We start from the raw sequence: 22,851 nt of genomic DNA, 5'->3' as shown, positions 1-22,851 counted from the left end.
TTATGAGTGAATTTATGAAGCAGTGCAACTTGTTTTTATGCAATATGTAACTTTTGTTGTAACATCCATTCTAAGTCTTGTTCTGTAATTGCAGCATGCAACGGAATGATTTTTTGAAGAAAACGTAGTGTACTAGTGAAAATTTGTTATCCAGTTAGAAGCAAACTTTTGAATAAAATGAGTTAATATTGTTCCCCATTACTGACACTTGCAGGAGATAGCTGCAATCACTGGATGCATTATAGTGATGCCACTAAAGCCAGAAGTGGATGGGCCACAGAATTATTAAATGAATTCAAAAGCAATGTTGAATTGCTTAAGCAGGCTGTGAAGGATCAGGTTATAGGTTCTCCTGCCACATCACCATCTGCTGTATCTCCTCAAAAGCTACAGACAGGTACTTTGCTTACATCGCTAATGCTCTAATTCCATTCAATATTAAAACTATTGTAAAGACAACTGTTTTCAATGATTCCATCATTGTTCTTTCCTACAGGCAAGGAACAGATACCGAAGGGAACATCTAGGGCTTCCTCTGTACCTTCCCAACAACCAAAGGGCAAACTGATGTCTAGTCCTATTGTGGTTAGACTTGCAGATTTCAATATATATCAGGTACATTTCTTTGAGTTAGTATAAAGGGCTGCTTTGCCCTTGACTGTTATGTAACCACATTTTTTAAGGGACAGTTCTAAAGTTGTTGAAATTTAACAGAAGTCTTTCCATTCGTTGTTGTATTAGACCTTTATGGGCCTGCTTCTACTGTATTAAAATTGGTGAATATTTCCTTCCTGACTGCATGATACCCTACCACAATACCATGATTATGTTTTGGATCCAGGTTCTATCATCCCCCAAATCCTGACATTTAGGATTTCATCCTTCATTATACTTTGTTAGGTACCCACTATTTTAATGTGATTTTGTACTTCATGTTTCTCTTATTGATATCTTTGATATCTTTTTCAAAGTATGTAGTTTTTGTTGTCTTCTTTTGTTTGCTTTTAAGAAATGTTAAATGAAGGTTCTTCTCTGGCCTGTTCCCTGAGTGATATTTTGAGTAGAATTTAACCATTTTTTTGTTTGTTTCAGTTAGTTATTCTAACTGCTGGCTGTGGTCCAGATTAACTCTGGTGTTGATAGAAGGCAACTGGATTAGAGGAGTATAATTCGAAGGCAGAATGGTAGTGATATTGGAGGACCAGCTCCAAATTTCAGGTCCAAACAAAAACGCCTTGTGTGTTCCCCTAGTCATTGTGAATTTTATTTGTTCTTGTTTGAATTTCCAGGGCTTTTGTGCCATATCGCTTCTGGTAGAGTGTGGGAGGTTGGAGCTTGCTTCCAGGAGCCTTCATCTGGGTTTCAAGTGTTTTTGTACTGTCAGTGTTTTCATTTGTCTTCTACTCTTCTGACGCTCGTCTCCCTTTCCTTCCTACACAACTACTTTTTCATTACAAAAAAAAAGATACAGAAATAATGACATTACAATATTTTTCTTCTAGATATATATCACTTCTTTAAGAGATGTTTGTAATCTGAAAACAGCTACATAGGTGAAGCAGGCTTATAAAGGTTATCTGGTCATCTTTTCCAGTGAAACTGTTACATATATCATATACTCAGTATTAAAAAGTTGGTGACTTCAAATTAGCAGTCAAACCTACAAAGTGTTGGATTAAAGAATTTTGTTTTGACAAGTTATGTTTTAAACAAATGTACATTCCATGAAATTTAGAATCAAATATAAATCAAAAGACAATCTCCTCCTTGGCTCACAATTTATATTGTAGAGAAACAGAAATAGTAGATTATTGTTCTGTGGTGTCTTTATTCTTCTATAAAGTAGACCTTTGGGCACAGCCAAATATACATCCCTTGTAGTTGCATGCTGAACACCTTGCCTAGCAGTATGCAAGTGAGAGTTGGCCCATGTACTAGAATCTGTCCTTTTGACAGTACAAGGACTTCATGACATTTGCATAATAAACTTATCTAGCTTATTGATCCCTTATCTTATAGATACGGGATCCTTCTTGGACAACTGGTATGCAAATATGCCATGGCCTAGCATAATTGCTTATATAGGAACTGTAGTGTTTGCAGTAAAGATAACAGACTACTCTAGGCTCCTACTGAATGCTTTTGAAAGTGACCTACTGCATCCTGCCTCATGAGTGAAGGGGATCTGGTACCATTCATACCATGCAGTTTTCTTGTGCAACTGTTCTGTGTAGTCTCCTACTAAAAGTTAACCAGGTGTTTTGTAAGGTTGCACTTTGTGTAGATGGGGATCTACATCTGAGAGTAGTGGAATGTTACCCTGCCAGGGACAGTCCTTTGCAATAGTAAATGCTTAATGATTGATGAAAATATAATGTATTAATGAAGTTAATCTTCTGTCTTTTACAGGTCTCAACAGCAGACCAGTGCCGTTCTTCCCCTAAAACATTGGTCTCCTGCAATAAAAAGTCACTTTATCTTCCACCAGAAATGCCAGCTATTCATTTTGAATTCACGGAATATTACTACCCAGATGGAAAGGACTTTCCTAGTAAGATGATTTTTTTTGGTACTGATACATAATTTTTTATGTAATTTTCCCCTTTATGAAGCTTAATATTGATTCCAGGTTGACAGTTCAAAATGGTCAGTGGCTTTCTGAATTTGAAAGTACATAATAGTGCTTCATTTCCTCAGTGCTTGCGCCTGGCAAATCCCTATAAATATTGACTTTTATAAATACCGTTTTTTAAGTCTGAAAACATACACAGCATTTTTATTATTCTCCTATGAAGAAAGGCTGAGAGAGCTGGGCATGTTCAGCCTCTGAAGAAGAGGTTGGCTTTGAAGCTACCTCATTGAAGCTTTTCACTATGTAGAGGGGGCTTACAAAAAAAGATGGAGAGCAACTGTTTGCTCAGGCAGATAATGATAGGACAAGGGGGAATAGTTTTAAACTAAAAGAGGGGAGGTTTAGAATAGATGTTAAGAGGAAATCCTTCACTATGACGGTGGTGAGGCACTGGAAAAGGTTGCCCAGAAAGGTGGTGGATGCCCCATCCCTGGAGGTGTTCAAGGCCGGGTTGGGCAACCTGATCTAGTGGGTGGCATCACTGCCCAAGGCAGGGGGGGGGTTGGAACTAGATGGTCTTTGAGGTCCTTTCCAACCTGAGCCATTCCATGGTTCTGTGATTTTTACTGAGAAATTTCTCATTCTCCTATACATACTTTTTCTGTATTTACACTGCCTGGCTACATAAAAACTCAAGCTACTGCAGTAGTATCTAAGATGCTATGAAAGATCTGCTGGAGTTAATTTCATTAATGTGTTACAGGACTAGCCCTGTTTTATATTACAGAAATGTCAGTAGATTTCTTGGGTATAGGACATGAGGGCAGCAAATCTCCTTGGTTCTGCCCTTTCTCTGTAATGAGGACAGCCTCCTCCTTTTCTCTGACTCCATTCTATTTTAATATTTTACGTTAAAAAATTCAGTTAGTTGCTTTAAGAGAAAGGAGTATTGCTTTAGGCATCCCCTAACAACATATTTTTCCTTTGTAAAATACAGATAGAAATGGAAGTCTGCACTCATTTTAAATAAATAAATCTGATGATTTTATTTTGTCTTCTCTTTTAGTTCCATGTCCAAATTTGTATGGCCAGCTGAATGCTTTACAGTTCACCCTGGATGAGAGAAGTATTCTTTGGCTAAACCAGTTTGTGTTGGATTTAAAACAGAGTCTTATTCAGTTCATGGCCATGTACAAGTTAAATGACAATTCAAAATCAGATGAACATGTTGATGTCAGAGTTGATGGACTAATGTTAAAGGTATACTGTCATTGATTAGGGGTTTTGAACTTCTTTGGAAGAAAATGCTTATTTTCTGTTGTGGCTTAACCTGGCCAGCGGCTAAACACCATACAGCTGTTTGCTCACCCTTCCCCCTCCCTCTCTGGGATGGGGGAGAGAAACGGGAAAGTGAAGCCTGTGAGTTGAGATAAAGACAGTTTATTAAGACAGGAAAATAATAATAACAATAATAATGATGATAATAGTACTACTAATAGTAATGTGTACAAAAGTGATGCACAATGCAATTGCTCACTACCCTCTGACCGATGCCCAGCCTAACCCCGAGCAGTCATCCCCCATGCCCCAGCCAGCCAACCCTATATATTGTTTAGCATGACCCCATATGGTACGGAATACCCCTTGGGCCAGTTTGGGTCAGCTGTTCTGGGTCTATCCCCTCCCAGCTCTTGCTGCACCTCCCCCAGCCTGCCCACTGGCAGGACAGAGTGAGAAGCTGAAACGTCCTTGGCTTGGTGCTCTGCAACAATTAAAACATCAGCATGTTATCAGCACTCTTCTCATCCTAAGCCAAAACATAGCACCCTACCAGCTACTAGGAAGAAAATTAACTCTGTCCTAACTGAAATCAGGACATTCTCTTAATCTGAAAAGCCATTAGCCAAGCAGCTTAAGGAATAAGTGAACAAATAACCCATGCAGTAAGCAGCATTGCTCTAGAAAACTACGCAAATTATGATGGTTTGGACACAGACTTGTCTTAGATGCTAATTCGAGTTGCAGGGTTCTTTTGTGGTTTTGTGTTTTCAGCTGAAGATCTGAATTGGGAGTATTAACACACATTATTTCACTGTGTTCAATGAAGCTGACGTAGCAAAAAGAAAAACTTGAGAACTGAAAATAACTAGCAAAAATATGTGCGTTCTGTATATTAACACAAACGACTTTCCTTGTTCCTCTGATTGTAGTATATCAAAGCTCTTTGGTCTTCTTATGGAATGCCTGGTGTAAAGAAACTAGTCCCTCTAAAAGCCTTCTCTAAAACCAATTCTTAATGTTTCTTGTTTCATATTGGCCCTTTGCTGTAGTTCAGGTAGAGGACTTTGTTCTCTACATGTTTATTCTAGAGAAATAACATTAGTTAATGCAGCTGAACATCAGATTTTTGCCTTCCTTATTATCAGCTTTGGAGGAGAAGGTTTGTTGATTAGTTTTTTTTTTTAGGTGAACTAAGAAATAAGACACATCAGTCTAACATAGCTGTCTTAAATCCAAGTATTTCGGAGAAGAAAAACCCGAGTCCCTTACGTTTTTGTACAAACACTAATTTTTAGATGCCACAGTATCCCTCTTAAAAATTAGAAGAAATATAACTGTTAATCTGTGAGCCTGACTTACCCCTGTTCTGTATTAGTATATTTGAGTTATATATATATGTAATTAATAATATATAATTAATATATAATTATATTCCTGTATTCTAGCTCTTGTGGCTGCTATTTTTTTTAATTATACACTTTCTTAATCTATATCTTTATAACTAAATGAAATGCATTTCTCTTGCAGTTCATCATCCCATCTGAAAATAAACCTGAAATTCATAAAGATCAACCTCGTGCAATTTCCATTCAGAGTTCAGAGATGATTGCTACAAATACAAGATACTCACCAAACTGCAGACACTCTGATCTGGAAGCTTTGTTTCAGAACTTCAAAGACTGTGAATTTTTCAGTAGAACATTCACAACGTTTCCTAAGTCCCAGAAGAATTTTAATCTTTTGCATCCTATCTTTCAGAGACATGCTCATGAACAAGATACTAAAATGCATGATGTTTATAAAGGTTATATCATCCCCAAATTGAATAAGTATGCATTAAAAACATCTGCAGCTACTGATGTTTGGGCCTTGCATTTTTCCCAGTTTTGGATAGATTATGAAGGAACAAAAAGTGGGAAGGGCCGACCAATAAGTTTTGTGGACTCTTTCCCTCTTTCCCTTTGGATTTGCCAGCCATTAAGATTTGCAAAGTCACAAAAGGAGCTTTTATTGCATAATCAGACTTTTAACATTCCAAAAAGTGAATCTAGCGATCTTGCTAATAGATTGCAACGTAAAAAACTTTTAAAAGAATATTACAGCAGTGAGTCAGAGCCCTTGAGTAATGGCATTCAGGTGTCTCATTTCTCAGACACTTCAGGAATGCTTTCTGAAAGCTCTTCCTCTGATGCAGATGTACATGTTCTTGTCCATGTTCAAAAACATGTAAGCATGCAGATCAATCATTATCAGTATCTTTTTTTGCTGTTTCTCCATGAATCCCTTGTATTGCTCCTGGAAAACTTAAGGAATGATGTAGAAGCAGTGACAGGAAAACCTGCAAAGCAAACAGATATCTGCATTGGGATCCTGCTGAAAAGTGCAGAACTAGCCTTACTACTCCACCCAGTGACTCAGGGAAACCCTTGTAAGTCTCCAGTTGTGGAAAAAGAAAGCCCTGTGGCATCAGAGCTCTCTCATTCAGGAAATGGAGTAGCTCTTACTTCAGAGAATAAATTAGTCGGTAATAAGATAGTACTTGATTATGTATCTGACTGCAAGCCTATGAATGCTGAAGTTAACAAAGGCATTTTAACGGATCCTCTTTTGTTTAAATCAGAAAGTAATACGGATTTTCAGAAAGGAATGTCATTTTCAGATGATGCATCAGATAAAGGTTTGGGAGATACCAGTGAAGGAGGAAGCAGTGGACTTTTTAGTAGAAGTGATTCAGAGGAGGTCTGTGGACCTCTGAGTGACAAAAGTAGCTTGCATCATAGAGACTCAGTGTCCGTTTTAAATAAGAGAGAAGATTCTACTGAATTTTTCATTGATAAAGAGGATGACAAAAATATGTTCTCAAATAAGTTAAATGAACAGGAAGGTACAACTGAAGGCTGTCTTAACCAAGTCACTGACTTGGAAACAGAAACTGCCTTAGAAACTGAAGAGCTTGAAATCAACAAAGAGAAAGTGACCTCAGTTAGGATGTTTACATCCCAGCCTTCATCAAGGTATAGAAGATCTAATACTAAACCAGTTTTACTGCAATTTGAAAATATTTATCAATCTTGCTGGCCATGTACTTTTAGTAATGGTCAGTGAAAGTTAACATCTAGTAGATGAAAAGTTTAAAAGTATTTAAATTCTGAAGATATGTGATAACATTCAGTAAAAGCTAAAACAAACTGTTAGCTAATTGTGTTAAACAATTTACTTAACTTTCAGTTTAAACGTTACAGAATTGAGAAAATAATTGACACATATGTACAGGAATGCATGTTGTTTCTTTGCTTAACTCTTTCTTGACAAAGGATTATAGAATAATCAGATTTTTTTCTTTTATATCTTATCTGGTTTAGAGGATTTTTAAAAGTAACTTCTAGGAAATTCCCTTCATATAAAGCAGTAATTGCCTATGTTTTTATATTTCAAAGTGCAAAGCCTAAGGAACGCTGCCCATCCAGCCTTCCTGCCTTCTCTGTTTCTTACAAGAATATGAAAAGAAGTCCATCGCAAGTCTCTCTGGATACCATCTCTATTGATAGTATGATGCTAGAGGAGCATTTGGTGGAGAGTGATGGAAGTGATAGCCAAAGCTTTCTGGAGAAAGGTAAACAGATTTATCAAAATATTTTTAAGCAATACTTGAAAATGTTGTGTGTTACTAAAATAATACCCAAAAGGATTGTGGTGCAGCAAACCCTGGGTATCTTACAACACTATTGCTGTTAGCTTCACTAGTAAATAATACCAAGTATATTCACAGCACATCATTTCAAGGGAAAACAACTGGGTGTGCTACTAGTGCTACTTAATTAAGCACTAGTCAGTTTTCATCTCTTGAGGAGAGTAAAAGCATTGCAGTGCTGTGTGGGAACCCTGAGTTAAGCAGAGCTATTCTGTTTAATAGCAGAACTATTAAAAGCTTTGCTTTTAAGCACCCTTTTTTGGCTGTGAGTGCTTACAGGCTGGCACCCTGAATCAGTGTTACACTTGAAGTGGTAAAGAAGTTTAAGAGTAGATGGGGGGAAAAAAATAATTCACTAATGCTTGTCATGATAATCAGCAGATAGATAATTTGGTAGTCTCCTTGCAGCTTGTTCCTTACGAAGCAGTTCCTTCCTATGGACTGCGTAACAGCAAATACTTGTCCAGTTTTTGCTCTTCTGTGCATGAGCCTTTACTCCTGATCTGAGGTAGGAATTCAGCTGTATAGTAATTGTCTCTATATAATCTGTAGCATTGTGGACTTGTGCAAATATAACGATGTAACTCTCTGGTAGAACTGATTAAATAATTTCCTAATGTCAAGATGTACAATAATAAGATTTTATTGGTACCTCTTTTCTGATAAATTCTATTTTTGAATGAAGAATAACAATATTCTTTTTCTGTAGATTTTCTTTTTGGCCTAGAGCAATAATGTGAAGAATGTTTCACTTGAACACCTGTTATAAATTTGGATTGTAAGAGCATTTCTGCATATGCATATGTAGGAGTATGCCATAAAATATTTTTTCCATTTTTAATAATCTTTGTGTTTTTTTTTTTAACTTAAACAATGTTTAACTGCAAGTTAAGTCTGCATGCTTCCCAGTTGTCAAGGAGACACTAACTATCATGATGACTCTAATGAAAAAAATACATAGTTCTTTCTCTAAACATAAAACTGCAAGCATTTGCTTTAAAGGTGCTGTGTAGTATTTTAGATACACACCTTGGAATCGTTACCCTTTTTTTCTGTTGAATCAGTTTTAGATTTGATTTGGAAGACTAAGGCCCTTCGCAGTTCTTCATGCAATGCATGCAGAGTGTCGTTTCATTTTTGTCAGTATATCCTGCCTTACTTGCATAGCATCTAAAACTTCAAACTCCATATGAGGAATGGATTTGGCAGTTCAGTCATAAATATTTGTTTAATAAGCTGTTCAACTCATTTTTAAAAATGAGTTAACGTATTCATACAGTATCAGACACTTGAGTTTATTCTTAATGCAGGACTGATTCAGGTTATGCTCTGCTAACTTTGCGTTTTTTCTGATGCATGTATGGAAGGTATTACAGCCACAAACTATCAAAGCCCATCAGAAAATGCCCATGAAGGAGGCACAGTGATTGAACATTGTGATGGGTCATCTCCAGATGCCATGAGTGCTGCTTCAGAGAATGCCCATGAGACTAGTGAAGAAATGGTAATACTGTTGAATTCCATTAGAATATATGGTTCAGTAAATTGAACATGAAAATAAAGATCAAATGAATGCTTTTTGAGGGGATTTTCTAGTATATTTGGGAATTTTTGTTAGTGTGCTACGTAGGCCTATGGATCTAGTGCCATTGTAATAAATAAAAATGAAGATTGTAATTCAAGTTATGCTGAGCATTCTCTGTTCTTATCTCCTTTGTATAGCCACTATTTTATAGCCACTATTAATAAATGACAGTAGCCACTTTAAAGTGTCAGGAAATATTTCCACTTTAATACATATTGATATTTTGTAATAGCATGTTCTTTTATGCTTCTACATATTGAATATGATATTTAAAAATAGCTTTTTCATATCAAGTGTATATTAAGCATAACTCTGTTAAGCATAACTCTGACATCTATTACATGGAGATATTTCATCAGCACTGGTAGCATTCTGTAGTATTTGCAAATAGGACCTGAGCAGTTGTCAAGCCAGGTCAGGTGAGAAATACTTCTTGTCCAGGATGATGTCAGGACAAGGGCCAGTATTTAGAGAAGACTATAAAGATAGGAGTTGTGGAGAAAGATTCTCTTCCTGAGACACCATGAGGGCACCAACTTTCTTTATCTGCCTATCTACTTCTTGCTGTTCTTTGCACTGATCAACACTTCTTAAATTATATTCTTGTATCAGTTAAGGTTGAGAACTGGAAACCTAAGAGTATGGGTCAAACAAAATACAATGAATTTCACTTAAAGCTCACCTAAATGATTGGTTCCTTCCAAATAAACTTTGTTACTTGCACTTATAGATAATATGAAGAAAATAAAATTGATGCAGCTTGTTACACAAATATATGCTGGCATTTGTTTCTATTTGCAGAATATAAAACAAACAAACAAAAAATAGAAAAAAGCCCAAAGTAGTATTAATGATGATGGATGCACAAAACATTCCAATAACAAAGCTGACGTTTGAAACTGGCTGCTATGTTTTCAAAAGACACCGTGATCCAGTAAATGGAGAAAAAGGGCTGACTGCTGTGCAAATTGCTAAAGTTTAGTATTCTGTCCTGGTTCTTCACCGTGTTCTGATTCAGTACTGGAAATGCCTGGTTGTGTTTACGATATACATGAAGCTGGGTGCAGCCTCAAAAAATGTCACATGCTTCTTTAACAAGAGTGGGGAAGGGCTGTCTCACTTTCATGACTTTTCTGGCCAGTTCTGAATTGTTACGGGTAGGTTATGAACACAAGAGTCTGTCTGGGCAGACAGTCGACCCTACCCATTGTCAAGCCGATGGGTACAAAAAGAAAAGAAGAAATAAGAAAACTTTCTGTGAGCTAGGGTTATGGGTGCAAAGATTCTTTTTGTTTTGAGGGAAGAAAGGTTTAGGTAACTTAATAAACAATAACCGATATAAATTCAATTTTAAATCTCATTTTTTAATCTTAATATTGTTGACAGATGTCTGTTGTGGTTTTCCAAATATTTGGTGTTAATGGTGAAATTGACATCAGAGGTGAAGACACAGAAATATGCCTTCAGGTCAACCAAGTGATACCAAATCAACTGGGAAATATCAGTGTTCGACACTATCTTTGCAACAGAACTGTGGGTAAGAACTAATAATGAGATCTCTATTGTGAAATTGGAGTTGGAAACATTTATTGTAAATAAATAAAAACACTGTATTACCCTTAAAGTACAAGATCAGTTTTACGCTCCTGCTAGTATGGTAACATCCTTTTTATCCTGGTTTAGAATATCTACTCTGGTCTCTTTCCTAATTAACATACATTGAATAGGAGGCAAAAAAAAAAAAAAAAGAAAAAAGAAAAACAAAAATGGAAAAATTTCTGATGGGAGAGTAAAAAAAAATAAATGCGTTAATTGCATTGACTTCTGATAAATACAACTTACCTAATTTAAAAAAAAATAAATAAAAAAATTACATTTTGTTATTGTTTTATCGGTAGGGAACTCTTACTGCTCTAATGATACTTTGTACCTTGGTTTGAAGGGCTGTTTCTGAAGGCAGCTTCTTCTTTTCTTAAATATACTTTTCTGTACAATAAATAAAACCCACAGTTTAAACTGATTTATAATCTGTGCTTTAAGAAAAGTTAAAACTGCCTTTTTTATCAGGAAAAACAAGCTGCCATGACAGCCTTTATTCTTTCATTTTTTTTTTTAAATACACTTGAAAGCATACAGAGAGTAGTTTCATGCCAGATATTGGCACAACTAGATCAACCAGTATATTAAGTCTGAGCTGTTTTTGGGCATGGGTACATGTACATTATCTGCCAGGAAAACCTAGTTCACATACTGTGAGGTTTTCTTCTTGGCGTGCTGCATTGGCATGCCAGTCTGTCACAGTTTGTTTTGCTCCCCTTTGCCAGCCGTCCACACAGATTGCTAGATGCCAGTTCTGCTGCACTGCAGGGTTTGGGGGGTGCAGATCCCCGATGCACCTGCCTCCTGCTCCTGGTTCATCTCCTTTCCCAGGAAACAATTATAGCAGCAGTTGGCTGCCATTTATTTCCAGCCTTGCAGCAGTATGGATTTTCTTCAGGAGGTTCTGCTTGATGAAGCAGCCTCCGATGTACTAGCTAAAAAAAAAAAAAAAAAAAAAAAGATCACTTAATGGTGGAAAAAAAAAAAAAAAAGATCACTTAATCAGCTGAGCTGTTGCCAGCAGCCACTGCTTGAGCAGCTGTTGCATGATGTTGCAGTTGTGTTCTTGCATCTGAAGGCATGAGGGAGGTCCAGCAGGGAAGTCTCATTGCTGACCTTCAGACAACAGGCGGCCAGTTCTGGTTATCTGTCATGTCCTCGTAAAAGCAAGAGGAAGTAAATAGTAAGAACATGGCACCTTCCTGCTCTCACTTGGATCTAAAACTAGAACATGCCTCCAGCTCAGCTGTGTATGAGAGGCTTGTGCACTGATTCCTATGTGGACAATAGGCTATGATGCGACTGGGGTCTACAAATACTGCTGCTGTGTATCTCTTCCTTACTGTTTCTGGTGGTTTTCTGGATAGGTGACATATCAACACTTCTTTCTACGTTGATGGTCACTTTCACTCCACAACGTACATCTTTTCTCTTTTCCACAGAGCTCTGCTTTCTGTACCAAGTCAGGAATCTTCTGCAGCCAGTGCTGCCCCGTATCTGCTACGTATATCCTAATGTAAGAACTAAGGAGGGAAACAATTTAAAAATAAAACAAATTCTAGAGGATCAATGTTAGGATTAAGCTTGAGAATTGTATTGAAAGAAACAATTTATATGAGTTAACAGTAATAAAAGGTAACTAAAAGAACCAGTGAGCAAAAACATAAGAAAAGTATCCAAAAAAACAGCAACTTCCCCCCTAAACCTTTAACAAAACGTACTCAAGTGTTGAATTAACAGTTGTAACCAGTTACAGCCTGCTATAATGTTAGCTTAGTAAATGTAGGAAGGGAAAGGTGTGCTACTGAAGGAGTACATTTGAGGGCAGTGTGGCAGCTGTGCATGTCCCAGCAGAGCTGGTTACAGGACAATGCCTTTCATCAGATCGTGTGTACATACTCTGCATAGGAGAAAATGCTTTTACTGAGACCTTGTCGTGCATGTGGAAGCTTGTAGAAACTTCTGAATTGCTTAACCCAATTTCTCTCCCATTCTCTCTCAACTACGTCAGTTTCAGGTAGCTACAAGATAACTGATGTTGGCTTCATGGCTGAGACTTAATGCATGGTCTCTTAGTTTTCTACACTTTGGAGTCTTTGAGCAATGTTGCAGGTGCTCTTTCCTGGTCCCACAATAACTAGGGCCTGTCTTTTTTTCCAACTTCTAAGCTTGTAAGCATTGGACTTTGCTGAGGTTAAACCAAGAAGCATCTGTATGATTTTTTTTGGTATTAATTCTGTCCTCAAATTCATTTAACAGGTAGATGCTCTACTAATATAAACTGACATAATTCAATTAGTTTTAATTGAGTTACTTTTTAAAATATCTTTCAGATTTCAATGTTTGTTTCTTAACACGGTTGTTGTGAACATTATATGCTTTTTGTTGTATAAATCACTTCTCTAAGTCAGCCATCATAGTGACAGATATGACGTTTAACAAATCTCTTGGGGGTAACTGTTTCTGGTGGTGAACCCTCTTTTCTGAACTACAAATGGATATTGGGCTTAGTTTTTCAATATCTTGTTACTGTACATTTTTTCATTTTGTTTTTAGAACTGTTCAGTTGAACGTTACAGTTGTCCTTACTGGTTAAAGATACTGAAACTAACAAGAAAATGCTAGTTCCCTATAAGGTTCAAATCTACTGCCACCCAAATAACAGAAGTAACACACGGTCATGTTCTCTATCTCCCTAAACTGCTGTTTACGTTCCAGTGTGTTAGCAAGTAAGTTCCTGAATCAGGAAACTATGCCTTTCCAAGAGAATACCTGCTCTCCTTAGTGTGAGCTGACTTAAATGTTTTTCTGAATTAAGAATGAAGGATTTAGTGGAAAAATATGCAAAATAATCATTTTTCAGTTCTCAAGACACTGAGAAAACAATACTTTATGCACAACTATACTTCTGTATCGTCCTTTTCTGTTGTCACAGTGAAGTACAAGTACTTACTATATATGGATTATTTTTCTATAGAACTTTTAAGTGATATACTTACAAAATTAATCTGAATTTATTATATATATGCAGTGTTGTAGTTCCTGGAATATGCTTCCAAAGTACTTCTTGGATTTTTTTGACAATAGAAGCAGAATTAATTGTATCATAATTGCTTTTTGTACATTGCAAAAGTTTAATGCAAACTTATTTTTCTTTTGTAACAGGTTCTGATTGTAAATCTATGGCCGGACCAGTTAGTTCATCACCTGAGATTAGTTTGAGATGGGAAAGTGGGCCCAGTGCTATCATACATTCTATGCTGGCTGTAAAAAATGGTTTTCTCCAGTGTCATGTAGAGAACTTCAGTGCTGAATTCCTAACGTCTTCCCTCACGAACATTCAGCATTTTCTAGAAGATGAAACTGTTGCAGAAGTGATGCCTATGAAGATAAAAGTTTCTAATGCGAAGATTAATTTAAAAGTATGTTAACGATAAGCTATTTGGCTGCTTTAAAGAAATTGTGTTCTTATTTCTTTGATGATAACCTTCTAATCTGGATACAGTTAACTTCAAAGAAACTGCTATCATACTCTCTAAAGTCTTTAGATAACAGTAAAACAATTTAAAAATCCATAGATTTGGTTAACTCTATGGTACGCCTAGAGAGGAATTCTCTGCATGACCAAGCTAGTTACATGAATTAATACTTTGTACTTTTTTCCATCCTTTCCTAGTCAGTTTTGTAGAGTGACAAGATCTAGGAGTATTACAGGTAATGTATACCAAATTCCTGCAGGCACAGTGTGCTTTTTTGTTTTGGTTTGGTTTGGTTTGTTTTTGGTTGGCTGGGCTTTTTTGCTTAGCATGGTGATGGTATTTTAATTACAAAACAGATTTTCGAGGGTAATTGTCTTTCTTACTTAAAGAACAGGTTATATAATGAAAGTGCAATACAAAAGAAGGAAGAGATTACAAGAGCTACAGTTCAAACCAGCTGAATACTGCTTCTTAGAACCCGGATTTTTCTGTTCTGCTCTACTTAGAAACAGTTACCAAACAGTGCAAGCTTTTCTCACCACTCTCGCTTAAAATAGTAACACTAAGAGGACAGCGCTACTCCAGTCTTCCAGGTGATATCCTTTTGGACACTTAAAAGGAATGTCTGTGCTGCACAACCATTGGATTCAAGGATGATTACACTTGGAAAAAAAAAATCATTATAACATTGCTTTGGAAATTAATAATCACCCATGTAAATGTTGAATATAGCAAGGACTGGAGTAACAGCTCAAATTGTGCATTTTAGGCTAAGGCCTTGAATCTGTTAAGATTCTTGACTGGAAGGTCAACTGTTACCTGTACAATGTTCTACTCGGACTTGAATATCAAAATCCACCAGTATACCCTCCCTACTTGGTGCAGCTTTTCCATTCCCTGAGGATTCTTAGACACTCCTTTAGGGCTATTTCTGTACCAGCAGTAGCTCAAGGACGTTCTGTAAGAGCTGTGAATCAGTTCCCCAGATTTTGGTGCATCACAAATGTGAATGTTCAAGTGCAGAAAGAAAAGTTTCAATATAAAATAACCTAAATTTTAAAAACAGAATTGTGCTGATTTATTGGCAAGAAAGCAGACTTAAGCAAGCTGCTCAAGAAAACAGCTGTTTGAGGTAGGGAATGTGCATTACTAAACTGGCAATAAGGGTCTTCTTGGCAGCGTTAGCATTAAAGTGCTCACTCAGCTGTGCACATGTCACAGTGAAGCTGCTCATGATGGCTGACGGATGGCAGATTTGAGACACAGATGATTCCTTTCCAGAGCACTGTTGGGTAGTAAAGAGTAAGAAGATATGGTTCAACTCTTTATGCTGCACTGACTATTCAATACTGTATTTTTTTTTTTTCTGAATGGGACTTGATGCAGTGTGTTTCCTGGAGAAAAAAGAAAATAACCTTCCTTAGACTCGATTTATTTTTGCGTTTTCTACTGCAGTCTCAGTGATGTTTCAAGAAACTTTGTTACACCTCAACAGCTTTCTTGCTATGTGCTTAATGCTGATGTGTATAGTTTATGATTATACTACATTACTGTGCTTGACAGGGATAATGAACTTAAAAATGTCCTGTGGAGACCTCAAAGGAAGTAATTTGTGTCATTTCCCTTCTGATGAGTATAATAATGTAACTGACCTACAGCTGGTATCATCCCAAACTAAATTCTAAAATGACAAAATCCCCTTAAGAATGATACATTTCCCTTTGAATCTTTAAATCATTGAAAAGAAAATCAGATATAGTGTGGGGTTCTTATCTCTAACTCTGAGAGCTCCTGAGCTAAAGAACGTCTTGAGTTGGGATTTAATCTTATTGAGATGGCTGTAAAAATACTTTGAAGTATTTCAGTTCGATTGTATATAGAGTTCAGCGAATTTACTCAAGAGATACATATAGGCCTTTAATATGATCCACAGAAAAAAAAAATGGAGCGGTGGAAGACCTGTTAGAAACTTCTGCTCTGAAATGTTCTCTTTCAAGGTTCATTAAGTGAACTTATGTTTAATTTAACATCTTAGCTATTTTGATTTCCTAGTAAACTCATCTTTGAATATTTACATTTTTTTAGGATGACAGTCCACGTGAAAATCTCAAGGTATCTGAGTTAGTACCCATAAAACTACATATTGACATACTTTGGATAGAACGAAATGATGATGGCTCTTTTTTCATTAGAGGTTTGTATCTTCCTGCCACTGGATATCTCAATATTATAATCTAATTATTATTAGCACTGTTTTTTTGTGTAGATGTCTCTAATAATGAAAAAATAATTGCTGATAATTTGTGTAAGTAGTGTTGCAATAAACCTTAATTCTAAGAGTAGTTAGAAGAAAGTTACCTTTTTGAGTAATGCATTGTTTGTGATAACCTACAGCTGAATCAATCTCTGAGAAATAGAAATACGCATATAACTTTGTATGTTTCATAAGTGCATATCACTTCATCGTAATAAGTCTCAGATTCTTTCAAGATCAACTACAAATCAAACAAAAAGTTTAATTTCTTTACAGTTAGCCAAGAGAGTTCTGTGTTATCTTTGTGTTTTTGTCTTACAGGTACTAGGTAGAACATATTGTAAAACAAAAATTTACCTGAAAAGTCCAAGTAACTATTTTCAGTTCTGTATATTATGGTAGCATCTTGGCAGGTCATGGCTATGATGGCACTGAAACTTGTATTTTGAATAAGGATTTAACTTTGTACCTTTTGTGACCGATGTATATACTTACATTTTTTTTCTACGTGTATAGGCAAATACTAAATACTGTTAACAAGGCAATACATTTAGAGCTAGAACTTCACTGTTGTCTTTCACATATATGTCAAAGAATCACAATCTAGGTTGGAAGAAACTACAGGAGGTTATCTGGTCCTTCTCCCTGTGCAAAGCAGAGGCAATTTAGATCAGGTTGCTCGATACCTTGTCCAGTCAAGTTCTGAGCATCAAATAGGTGATTGCACTATCTGTCCTAAGCAACCTGTCCTAATCCTTGGCCACCCTTATGGTTAATTTCATAATTAATGCCTACTTAGAATTTCCTTTGTTGCAGCTCTTCTCTCATGCTACCTATCTTGCCAGAGGTGCTTAAGGACTTCACAAACACTTCTCGGAAAGTCTAGTCCATAGTCCATCTCCTCAATATCCTTTCACTTGGCAGGCAAAGGTGGCTTACAGATCACCCCATAGCCTTCCCATCTTCAGATTAACAAATGCATTGCTCTTAACCTCTTATTTGTACGTCATGTACTCCTAGCCACAATCACCTTGGTGGTCCTCTGCTGTCAGTATCTTTCTTACACTGGGGAATCCAGAACTGGATCCAGTACTGCAGATGTGGTATTACTGCTGCTGAGTGTAGGGAGGGATAATAACTTCCTTCATATGGTCATCTACACCTGTGGTAGTGCAGCCTGTGCCTAATTGACCTCGGCTGTGAGGGCTCATTGCTGACTTACGTTCAACTTCTTGATCACCAAGGCCTACAGATCCTTTCCTGTAATGTTGCTTTCTGTTGATTTTATCCCTGTCCTTTAGTGAAGTAAGAAGTTACTTACTCTCAGCTGCAGGACTTCACACACGAGCTGAATTTCTTGAGACTCCAGCCAGTCTATTTCTCCAGCATGTTCAGGTCCCTCTGAAGAACAGTCTTGCTCTCCTTGTCAGTCACTTACCCTTCAGTTTGATATTGTTGACACACTTGTAGAGGGTGCACCTGCCCCTTCATCCAGGCCCTTAATAAATTAATCTGACAATATGCAATGTATTGTATCACTTGAGGAAGAGGAGGTTGCAGCGTGATCTTAATACTGCCTTTATCTACCTAATGGAAGGTTATAGAAAAGATGGACCAGACTACTCAGAGATGCATGGTGGCATGATCTGTTTGTATTTTAATTTCTCCACATTATCTAATAGACTGAACACCTTTAAATGCTTGAAAAATGCATTTTGGTCATCTTTAGATACTAGACATTGGAGGAAATATGAATTTAACAACAAAATTTGGAAGAAATTGTTTAAGAAAAAGGAATTTTAGACTATTAAGAATCGTGCCCTCGTTTTACCCTTGGTGTATAGCAGTATATTTTAATAGAAGTTATAGTGCACTGCAGTTATAAATGCTAGGAAGTTTCCTTAATAATAAATCTTTAAAGTTGTTTTCTAATTTAAAAACTTGATTCTGCAAGTTTATCTCACTGTCTTCAAATATAAATACAGTCATCATATCTAATTTGGACCTGCAGACATTACTGCAGTAGCAATATTAATAGTTATCAAACTTGTCCTCCCTGTTCCACTGCATGTTTCAGGCACTGGAAAATGAAGATCTGAAATACATAGTTCTTTAGATACACTTTCTGAATTGCAAGCTCTGTTGTCTTCATTGTATAGCTAATTACTTAGGATACATATTCTGTGGTGATAATAGCATTAAGTATAAAAATGTGGTAATTTTCTGTGAGCTGGAACATGCACATACAGTTTCTTCTTATGCATTCTTTCCTTTCTCTCTTCCTCCAAAAGGGTATACTATTTTTTTTAATTTTATTTTGAATTTTGTATTTATTATGTGTTAGCTGAGGTGCTTTTATTTTAATGCTGATGAAAATTAAACTTTATTAAAAAAAATACAAAAAACTAAATGCTACTCTCAAGTACCTTTCTCTGTTATAGACAATCAAAGAGCAAATGATGTGTCGAAGATGAAGAACTCAAGCAGTGCATTGCAAGAAGCAACTAGACCTGCTGGATTTAAAACACAGGACCAAGCCACACAGACTACTTGTGAAATTCCCAGACCTTTTAAATCAAGCAATGATTCAGATGACTTCCTTAAAAAAGAGGTATTGAGAATTCCTTCCATCCCCCAAAGTTGCAACAATCATTGATCATCACAATTGTTAGATTATCTACGGGTGGGCTGGGAGGGTTTCTGTTTAGACATCTGAGCTGGAAACTATGAATTACAGGTAATAAAGTATGGTTCAGTACATAGGCATTCAAAATAAAATGTAATACTACTTTCTAAATTTGGTGGTAATACACTGCAGACTAATTTTTCCCCTTTACGTCAGATGGAGTTTTATGAAGAAGCGGTTCACAAACTGTGTAATAACCCTCTCTCATTTCATCTGAACATCTCCCTGATCCTTGCACAGCACAACTGCCAAAGGTGAAGGACTAGATGGTTGAGTCAGGTCCTTAGTAACCTGTCAGTCATACATGAATTTTGAATTGATGGTGAAAAAAATCACACATCACTTTAGCTTTTTTTTCCCCACTGGATAACAATCCCATTCCTGGAGCTCAGAACCCAGTACTATTTCCACTCTACTCCAGAATGGAAATGGTGTAACTAAAACATAAAGTCCAGGGTATCTTGCCTTTTGATCTGTCTCCATCAGTTCCCTCCATGTTCCGCTGTCATTACTTCGGTATCAGTCAGCTGGCCCCAACAAACCTCAACCAATCAATGAATGTAACCATTGGGATATATTATTTTAAAAGATGCTGTAATGGAAAAAGTCGGCAGTATGCAGGAATATTAATAACGTGTTTCTAACCTGGTCATTTCAGCTTCTTGAAGAAAACGAATGTCTCAAACAGGAACTAGCCAAAGCTAAAATGGCTCTTGCTGAGGTCCAAATGGAAAATGATGCCCTCCTTCATCGTATAAAGAAGATGAATGTTGATCATCAGTAGGACAATGTTTTGTTGGTGCGAGGCATCAACAGAATTTTGGGTGATCACAGCATCTGAAGTACTCTTTGTGAATTGCTGGAAGACATGGTTATTTTTTTGTCATGAAGTTTTTTCATCACAAACAAAATGTTTGTGAAATAACTACTATTCTGAAATTATCATTAAACATTGTAACTTTTTTCAGCCTGTTTTAAACCGAAATGACTTTGGAGAAATCAGTTTATACTGTACTTTATTAATTTACTGAAGAAAAAAAAAATCATATCATCTACTTTTAATATTATCAAAGGAGATGTTATTTTTAAAATGTTTTTTGAAAACCGGATGGCTCAGCAATGAAAGAAGGTGCCTAGTTGCGTAACTGAGTAAAATGTACCATGCCTCATTAACAAACTGTACCTCTGTTTGTTAAGATTATGTTCTATTATTACCAGAAGATGTCTGTATAGGAGGTTGCATTTGCACTATGATGATATGTGTTAGATCCTCTAGAATAGTATAGCTACTGAAAATTAAAAAAAAAAAAGTCCCTAAATTCAGTATAATTTGCCCAGAGAGGATTTTAAGAATAATCCTCTGGTGCTATATTGTTCCATACACCCTTTCCACGTGCACTCCTAAAATACCACAGTAAATGCTGGAGAAATTAAGTAAGAGGGCATACTACTGGGCTTTCCTCCTGCAGGGAAGTCCACTACATCTGTACAGCTAGTCTAATTTAGACATTCACACATTTGTTTTTCTCTCTCTGTGATGAGGATGATAGCCCTGCCATAGGATCCAGCAGTTTGTGAAAGGTGAGATTTGAGCCATTTTGCTTCCATGTCTGATTCCGTGCACTTCATCAGACATGACCAAGGATTTGGTCCAGTGTATTTAAATATGTAATGTCAATGCTTGTTGGGGGGTGGGGGTGGAAATTCCTACAGGGATTCATTAACTGTATATTGCTTTTTTGATTATATATATACATTATATATTTAAAAAAAAGCTTTAGAGAATAAATTACCCTATGAAATGGTGAGACTACGTAAGATGTAACTACAATTTAAACCATGGCTGATTTGTACAAATTCATAATTTTCAGCTAAACACTGGTAAAGATGGATAAATAAAAAAGCACAACACTGTAAAAGAGAATATCAGAGTGTGCTTCTAAAGAATTTTGGAAACAACATACAAAAAACATACATGCCTGTAAGAGATTGTTTTCACTAGAAGTAAAAATGATTGAACATTTTAACTAGTGACCTTGAATCTGACAACTAACAATATTTTAATTACTACCACAGTTGGTTATGCTCCATGCGATGTTTGAGGGAAGTTTTATTTGTAGATATGCAGATAAAACTCAAAAATACTTAGTATCCTATGGTTTGACTTTGCATATTTAATTGAAACTAGTTTGATAGCCTAAACTAATTTTCATCAAAACTTTTTGGAGGACATGAAATTTTCACTGCTGTAAATAGTTATTGAAAGTATGTAATTTTAATCAGGGACTCTATGGAAGAACTGGTTCAGGCACTATTTAAAAGCCTGCCTCCCAAAACCATAGTTGAAACTCCCTTTATTACCCATGGGAACTTTTATCTTATTCAGAATAAGATAAAAAAAAAAAAAAAAAAAAAAAAAGAACAAGACTGTTTCTAAAAGAGAAACTTAATATGTGCATTTCAAAAAGGTATTTAAGACAACACAGTATTAAATATAGGTAGTGCAATTTAACATGAATGTCATGTCAGATTCAGGGGAGGAGTTCTCAGCTGGTTGAATTCTGGTTGGTACTGTTAAAGTCAGTCATTCTAACTCAGCTTACCCCTGCCAAGCTCTAGTTAGAATTATTCTAAAGAAAAGAATGTATGGAGTGGTTAGTAGCATGTGGCTGGAATAATATGTTGAGACTTGTTTAATTTTTAAAAAGAAATAAACAGCAATATTAAACACCTCTTTCTTCTTACTGCACAAGCCAGCACCTGTTTCTGTTAGCAACAAAAAACAAAAAAATCCACAACCCCAAAAACAGCTCTTTCCAGTACAGATGCAGAAATTCTGGGTGTCACCTTCTTGTACTTCATTACAATTGAATGCGTTTCTCTTCAGGGCAGTTTTGTAGTAGTGAGTATAATATGCTCATATTATGCTCTATATATCCTCATATAGAGGGTATGTTTGCTTGTGGATTTGACACTACTGAGAATGATAGTACTGTGTCACTCTGAAATGAGTTTTGCTGTTGAGACTGAAGTACAAAGGGAGAGAGAGTTTATTAATATCCAAAAGAATGAATCTAAATGAAGCCTTAATAGGTTATCCTAAAAAATGGTGATTAAAAGTCCTCGGACTAAATAAAAAGATTTACTTCATTCTCAGAGGTCTGCTAGTGTTCGTAACCTCCATAACTCCTACATGTGAGATTTGTTCCATCAGTAGAGCCTCTTAAATGTATCTTGACCTTTTATTCTGCAAAGAACGGTAGGGAACAGTTTGGAGAATTTCAATGTGTGCAGAAAACTGACTCCAGAAGGTTTACAGGCAAACTGTTACCAAGTTTTATTTTACATTTTCTGTGGAAATTTAAGCTGGTCTACATGTTAGCCTAACACTCCTACAACTTACTTAGAAACACTGTTCTAAAGTCTAATAGCATGTCAAGCTAGCTCACCTTGAAGAGGCTGTGCACTTTCTCAAGAAAAGTCATTGAATCATTTGGCAAGCATTGTTCTAGTTCTTACATTAACTCTTAACATACCAATAAGCACCAATTTTAAATCTAAGTTATATAGCCTTACAGAGTTACTTACAAAATACCTGTTGGAGAGGCAGTGGTGTGTAGATCCCAGCTATTCTCTGATGTCCCTGTTCCTGCTTCATGCCAGTAGCTTTTCCTGTCCTTGGATTAAGCCCACTGTGGCCATTG

At 36.4% G+C, this 22,851-nt stretch overlaps 1 protein-coding gene across 5 annotated transcripts in view; it reads left to right on the top strand.

Moving 5' to 3' along the window:
- Nucleotides 1-21,948, top strand: part of BLTP3B (bridge-like lipid transfer protein family member 3B) — a 56,264-nt gene extending 34,316 nt beyond the window's left edge. Inside the window, exons 10-21 of one of the 5 annotated variants that reach the window (XM_082763295.1) lie at nucleotides 215-397; nucleotides 497-615; nucleotides 2,410-2,551; nucleotides 3,639-3,832; nucleotides 5,381-6,867; nucleotides 7,291-7,466; nucleotides 8,912-9,048; nucleotides 10,516-10,666; nucleotides 13,894-14,150; nucleotides 16,293-16,401; nucleotides 18,903-19,072; nucleotides 19,806-21,948. In XM_082763295.1, the coding sequence (XP_082619421.1) occupies nucleotides 215-397; nucleotides 497-615; nucleotides 2,410-2,551; nucleotides 3,639-3,832; nucleotides 5,381-6,867; nucleotides 7,291-7,466; nucleotides 8,912-9,048; nucleotides 10,516-10,666; nucleotides 13,894-14,150; nucleotides 16,293-16,401; nucleotides 18,903-19,072; nucleotides 19,806-19,931 (3,251 nt within the window). In that variant the 3' untranslated portion in view covers nucleotides 19,932-21,948. Of the gene's footprint in view, nucleotides 1-214; nucleotides 398-496; nucleotides 616-2,409; nucleotides 2,552-3,638; nucleotides 3,833-5,380; nucleotides 6,868-7,290; nucleotides 7,467-8,911; nucleotides 9,049-10,515; nucleotides 10,667-13,893; nucleotides 14,151-16,292; nucleotides 16,402-18,902; nucleotides 19,073-19,805 lie in introns of those variants that run through there. The other 4 variants (XM_082763294.1, XR_014317758.1, XR_014317759.1 and 1 more) reach the window with 4 other exon arrangements.
- Nucleotides 21,949-22,851: the final 903 nt, after the last annotated feature.

Source organism: Aythya marila, assembly GCF_965140915.1.
Source record: "Aythya marila genome assembly, chromosome: 1".
Taxonomy (NCBI): Eukaryota; Metazoa; Chordata; class Aves; order Anseriformes; family Anatidae; genus Aythya; species Aythya marila.
The sequence above is the reverse complement of the archived record's forward strand: the minus strand, read 5'-3'. Positions and strand labels throughout refer to the sequence as shown.